Source organism: Pectinophora gossypiella, chromosome 3, assembly GCF_024362695.1.
Source record: "Pectinophora gossypiella chromosome 3, ilPecGoss1.1, whole genome shotgun sequence".
In the NCBI taxonomy this organism is placed as follows: Eukaryota; Metazoa; Arthropoda; class Insecta; order Lepidoptera; family Gelechiidae; genus Pectinophora; species Pectinophora gossypiella.
In genome coordinates this window covers 17,652,897-17,659,713 of record NC_065406.1, presented here as the reverse complement: position 1 = coordinate 17,659,713, position 6,817 = coordinate 17,652,897, and the positions used below count along the sequence as shown (strand labels likewise).

At 36.0% G+C, this 6,817-nt stretch overlaps 1 protein-coding gene and 1 long non-coding RNA gene across 2 annotated transcripts; both read left to right on the top strand.

Annotated features, from left to right (window-relative positions):
* Positions 1–901: 901 nt before the first annotated feature.
* Positions 902–2,366, top strand: LOC126382172 (turripeptide Lol9.1-like). Its single transcript, XM_050031958.1, has 2 exons — positions 902–1,027; positions 2,029–2,366. The coding sequence occupies exons 1-2, from the start codon at positions 1,009–1,011 to the stop codon at positions 2,253–2,255; spliced, it is 246 nt and encodes an 81-aa protein (XP_049887915.1). The 5' UTR covers positions 902–1,008; the 3' UTR covers positions 2,256–2,366.
* A 386-nt stretch (positions 2,367–2,752) lies between these two features.
* On the top strand, positions 2,753–4,948 carry LOC126382180 (uncharacterized). Its single transcript, XR_007569022.1, has 2 exons — positions 2,753–3,311; positions 3,920–4,948. It is a non-coding gene; the product is annotated as an uncharacterized LOC126382180 (long non-coding RNA).
* Positions 4,949–6,817: the final 1,869 nt, after the last annotated feature.

Sequence of the window (6,817 nt, the reverse complement as noted above, 5' to 3'; positions counted from 1 at the left end):
GAGAAGAGTTTCGTGTCTAATAGCAATTTGCCTTGAAGCCTCTGCCTTATTGAACGAGTATTTTTGACTGTCCTGTTTTTAGCAGGTCAATATCCAGGAGTGACAGATTTGTATTGTGCCCTTCGAAGGACAGAGGAGGTCGTTAGGTTGAATCGGTCACACGTTCAATGGCCTGCAGGACGCGGAAGGCTATGGACGGTAAAAATGGCTTTTTGTATTGAGTGCCCAGGCTATGCCATCACATTAGATACAAAACAATCTTTAACGGGTTTTTTTGACGTGACTTATTGTAGATTTGCCGCAGATGACATTAACTACTTGGCCGGACGAATGGGGAGCGCTGAAGGCTCTCACCCGGTACAACGTCTAAGACAACAGGCCTGTTGGGCGCGAACCTCGGCTCTGGGCGTCGTCTGAGAGGAAAAATATTTGAAAGAATTAATCGACTAGTGGGCCGATAGCGATAAGCGCTGAATGAGGGAAATCGTCGACCACGCCGGCGGGGATTAACGGGTTGATACGTGATGAAATGTTAAATAAGGTAAAATCAATTACCTCATTCATTTTTTTTTGTTTTGTTTGTTTTTTTTTGTCACAAGCGTGATACCCGAATAAAAGAGAAGAAAAGAAAAGAAGAGAACAGAAAACAGAAAGGAAAGTGAAGAGAAGAGAAGTGAGTTAGGATCAAAGCAAATGGAAATCTATAGTCTCTGCTTACCCCGGTGGGAAATAGGCGAGATTGTATGTATGTATGTGTGTGTATGTGATACACAAATCGGCTGCTAAGACATGTCAGGGCTGATAAAAGCATGGAATATTCTAAGACATTCTTATAAAGGACGTTAACGTGTAACAGTAAAGATGTTCCATTAGAGAAAAATGTTAAAACCTTGACGTTTGACCTTTAGGAGTAGGTATCATGTGAATGTCAACTAAATTGCGACGATATAAAGTGCGGTTTTGCCGAAGATATAACATTTTGATCCTGTTCGCCATAAAAGATAGACCATGGCGAGATACATGTGTGGTAAGTTTTAATGTTTTTATTTAGAAAAACACATAATCAACCAATTGAGTTTTATTTTCAAAATTCGTAAGTTTCATACTTTAATAATTCATTATTTTGTAAATTTGTTCCTGTGCAAACCTCCTCCTTTCCCCTCAACTGGCTAATGGAATACTGGTAGCGAGGATCATACTGTATTGGCAAAGACCATACTCCAGCCCAGCATACTGGACCACTTCGGTTTGGGGGAATATCCTCTAAAACCTTGGACTCTGCAATAGAATAAGGAATAATACTTCGGTTCTGCACTCTTTCGGTAAAAAATCTTTGTATTTTGTTTCATCATCAGCCGTACGACGCCCACTGCTGGGCATAGGCCTCCCCCAAGGATCTCCGTATTTTGTTTATCCTCTGTAAAATTATTGCTTTGACACTTTGTAGATATTTACATAGTATCACACCTGTATACTCTAGGTGTATGTATAGTATTGTACATACTCTCCATCTTTGAACTTTGTAGGTTGGTATTGGTTCAAAACAAAAATGTCTAGAATCTTGGAATCATGAATTAAAGAGTATTCAACGTAAGTTTTTTAACCCCTACTAACCGGTTATGTATTTAAATACCTAGTGAATTATAAGCACAAATATATCGATATTATGCGATTTTATCAGATGACTATTCTCACTTTAGAAATTAATATTATTATATTCAATTGGTATCTCTTTTATCGTGTGGGTTGTGAGGTGGAATACCAACCCCATCAACCGTGGTGTCGTGGTACTATTGAGCCGCCAAGGGACCCTGACATGGCTCATGTAACGACTACTTGGTTTCTGTTAAACCAACGTGATAGGTGGTGGGCCTTTAATGTTGCGGATACTTAGTTCAATTCGCGATGGATGTACCTCTGACTACCCCAAATGGAATATAGTCGTGAACTTATGTTATGTTATTCACTTGACATTTGATATTCAAAACTGTGACCTTATATGAATTCTATTTTTTCTTTCCATTTCAGTTCTGGTCGTATTCCTAATCGCGGCCAACCTCTGCCTGGGAGGTTCACAAAAGAAGCCCAAAGTGGTTTGTGGCCCCATTGTGAAGACTGAGCAACCTGTGTGTGGGTCAGATGGCAACACGTACTCCAACGAAGATGTTCTGAAATGCCACAACTTGCACCAAGTAGCTGAAGGGAACCAACTCGTCAGTGTGGTGAAGAAAGGATACTGTGATGAAACCAGATAATGTATTCTTTTTCTATGAAGACTATTATTGTGTGAATCTGTGATTGTGATTGATCGATAGCGGTGATATGTAGACTAATTTAAATTATTTAAATTACAAAGGTACTTTTTACTGTGTTATTTAATTCATATTCTAACTTTTTTATAAGATTTTTATTAAAAGGTATATTTTTTACTCAGAACGTGTACGGCACATTTGAATTTAATGTGCTGGGACCTATAGGTAATCGAAAGCTCTTTAAAATCAAGTGTAGCTCAAACGCCTGATAATTTTATGATACCTATTTCTTTATCATCTCCGTTGCTATAAAAATCGATATAGGTGTCGACACCTACAAACATTGTATCTTAATGTTTATAAGCTTCTCAATCAGTATAAAACAATTTAAAACAATTAATAATATTACCTATAACTTCATGATAATAACTTATAAATAAAAAAAAATCATACGATTATGGTTACTCGGAAATTACAATTATTGTTTATATTACTGACCATACATGATAATTAGTACGTTATCTAAATTGTATTACAAAAACAAACATGTGAAATCCCGTGAAATTTAAAAATCCCAACTACTTTTTTAACCTACCACGCGTACACACAAAGAAAAGATCTATTTTTATGACAGTTGACACACACATAATACACATAAACAGTCTATATACGTCCCACTGCTGGGCACAGGCCTCCCCTCAATCAAATAATTTAAATAATTATTTACTATGAAAATAATAAAACTGGGAAAAAATAACTCGAGCTGACTGACAAGCATCCGAAATTTTGCTTACTCCTTCAAACAATTTTACATACTTTACGATGGATGGGGTGGGATGGAATGGAATGGGTAATTTTGTAGACATTAATTATTAGGTCCCACTGTTTAAGACTAGCAAGCTAAGCAGGCCTTGAACGCGTGACCTTTTGATAGCATGTAGGTACAAAACGTCAACAGAATCACTCTGTCAGATAAGTATATAAAACTCCACAACCGCTGCAACAAATTATAATTGTTTTAGTTCCATCAAACAGACAACATGCTTCGACACATTTTTGGTAAGTTTTATATTGTTTCATTTTATTTTCCTCCTCCTAAGTAAATAAACAATGAATTAGGAACGTACTTTAGTTCACTGAAACTAAAACTCAGATACAGGAATCCAATTTGATAGGTTTATTACAAAATAACATAACTAAATTTTAAAAACAATAATTATTAAGCGCATATTTGCTGGTTTTCAGAGCGGTGCCTGTGGCTTTTAGTTTTAAGTATAATTATTTTTTGTTGTAAACAAGTTTTTACGTAATTGTATTTATACTCTTCTTCCATCGTGTGGGTTGTGAGGTGGAATACTAACCTCATTAATCCTGTTGTCAGGGTTATTATTATTATAAAAAAATGTTACTACTGAGCCGCCAAAGGCCCCTGACATGGCTCACGTTACGACTTCATACTTACATCAGTAAGTAGTAACCGGGACCAACGGCTTAACGTGTCTTGCGAAGCACGGATCATCTTACTACTACAAAAAATTACTATTTATACTATTACTTTATTTATACTATTTTCTTATTATTATTGTTTGTATCAGATGGATCATCAGAAATGTATCGGTGTCTAGAAATCACGAAGCTAACCTAACTAATGTCTTGTTCTGTTACAGTTCTCGCCTCCATTCTAATCGCGGCCGACTTGTGTCTGCCTGCCCCGCAAGAGCCCAAATCCGAAGACGTAAAGGTAGACTGCGGACCTATCCTCCTGATCTATTTGCCTGTATGTGGCTCAGATGGCAAGACGTATGCCAACGAAGGAGTTCTGAGGTGCCATAACTTACAGGAAGAAGCCAATAACCGACAAGTCGTTACCGTGGTGAAAAACGGCAAATGCGAGAATTCTGAACCGACTCAGTAAATGTTAACCATTACAAATCCTGCAGGAGACATATCATGCAAGTTGCAATATTGCTTGTTAGATGAATTACTTCGATGTAGCCTTTTTAACTCTGATGTAGATATTCTTCAGTAGACCTGTTCCCACCCCTTTAGGTACAGTGCCATCTGGGGTCTGTGCAATAAACAAAAATTGTAATTAATTTTAAATAAAAAAAATGTTTTTAAAAAAAATAATTTTAAAAATGTTGTTCCGTTTTGCTTCTTTTGTAATTGTTTTGTGAAAATTTTAAATGATGTTATTGTATTGTTTATGTGTGTGGCGTCCTTTTAAAATAAACTATTTATATTCTATTCTATTCAAAAGTACAATTATATTACAAGATATTTCAGTTCAGTTTTGAAATTAGATAAATTATACTTATTTTCAAAAATGTAATAACATTTTTTATTTTATTAAGTAAGTGTACTTCAAGCAACCACACATACTTGTAACATCACCATAATTTTAAAAAGGCCATAATAAGTACAACAACATACTGGTCTGCATGGAGCTCGAAAAATGGAATAGAAAAAACTTCATAATTCCTATAACTACTAACACATTGTAACTAACATAATTATACGGATGAATTGTAACTAACATTAATAATGTGTTTATAGCTACATTAAATAAATGTACATTATTAGGTTTACCTACAATGTAGTGTGTTGTCATATTTATTAACACCAAATCATGTTCTCGCAATTGATATGGTTGACACGGATAAACTATGAGATAAACCCATTACACATTCTATTAATTACTTATTTACATACATCATACATCCTAATCATACCATTACACTTACCGCTTTCATCATTCTTCTGATTTTATATTTATTTTAATTAATAGGTAGAAACCATACCATACTAACCATACCATCTGTGTATGATCACTTATTAAAATAAATATAAAATCAGAATAATGATTAAAGCGGTAAGTGTAATGGTTCTAGTTTATATCAAAATGCATAATAAGCGCTTTAAATATTGTCTACTCTCTAATAATATGAGAATGACAAGCAATAACAACGGAACAAATATAACGCCTGACAGTTTTGTAATAGTCGTAGATTCACTTTCGCGTGGACAATAACATGCTCTAAAAATAATAAGCAGGCGCTTGCACGTTTATTATTATTTTGTTACAACATTCTACAAAACATATATTATCTCGATCCTATGTTAGAACATGTCACTCTAGAGCAAAGGTCTTCTTCCCTTTTTTCTATTTGTTTTTGGGACAAGCCATAATTTAATTATACACATTTTTTTCTATAAGTGTTGTTCAACAAACTAACCATGAAACGCAATTATCAAATAAGTACATGACAATAACATTTGGTCTAAGGGTAACAGAAAAGACAAAAAAGAGGCTATAAAGAAAGTAATTAAAGTTTAGGAATACAAAAATGTTTTGAAACAAACACAACTAACGTATTTCTAAAAGTTCTTTTTAACACACACGTGGTTCTAATCGACCCGTGAAAACCATTTGAAGACAAATATTTAACAGAACAATCGGTTTTTTAAACAAATGATTACGAGTAAAGAGAATATAAATCACATGATTACGAGTTTCATTTTGCCAAAAGACTGTGTAAGTATCTACGGAATAGAAGAAAGAAGTTATAATCATTCGTTTGTCAGTTGTTTTATGGGAAAGGAATGGAATTCTTTTTGTTTTAGAATTTAGTGTAATAACATAAAGGACGCGCCACGCGTGGCAGTGGCAGATGGAGTCCTTAACTGTATAAGAAAGGACTGGGATTAAAATGGGAATCGCTTTTCTACTGAACTCGCCTATGCCTATGCCTATTATTCTGAACAACGTCTTTAAGGGATCAATCACTCTGTAATCCCTAGTTAGTTATGAACGTCCCCATCGGGAATCGAACCTGAGACCTTCAGGTCGAGAGACCAGAACTCTAACAACTAGACCACAAAGTCCGTTGATTGCCCATAATGTTTGTAGACACAAACCCTTAGTAGGCTTTTACGACACGTTAAGAAGGTTTTACTTCCAGCCCAGTAAAGAAGCATCATCATCTAAGCAAGACGTATAGCCATTTATGCTCATAATCCTGATCATCTCATTATGCTTGAATGCTAGCGACTGCATGCTGGTGGAAGTATGTCAATTGTCATGTAACAGCATACCGCGCGCGCGGCCGAGCGGGACGGAAGATGTGCCTGCGCGATCAATATGCGCAGTAATTACTACATCTTTATAGTGGTCTTAGTATGAAAATGACCATTTTTTGACCATTATTATTTATAGATACCTAAACTCACACCCGTAATCCCTAACGGGACGGGCAGTTGTACCTGAGACCAACAGTTCAAAGTGACATCTGAAGCAAGAAATCATCTTATTTTTCGGGTAATCAGGTGATTGCAGATTGCAACATCCTGACTAAACTACTTCTTATTATTGTATGATAACGAATAAGCAACGAAACAGCGATAGAAGTGGCTCGCCGATGTGGTAAGCGCAGGATGCGCGGTCTGTCCGCTGACCTGAGACGTCCGTAATTACGCGCGCGCGCAGCCGCGATCCACGTCCATCGATAATCCGACAGACAAGGCTGATGAGCCTTGAAATGCAGGCTTGATTGGAGAATGGTATT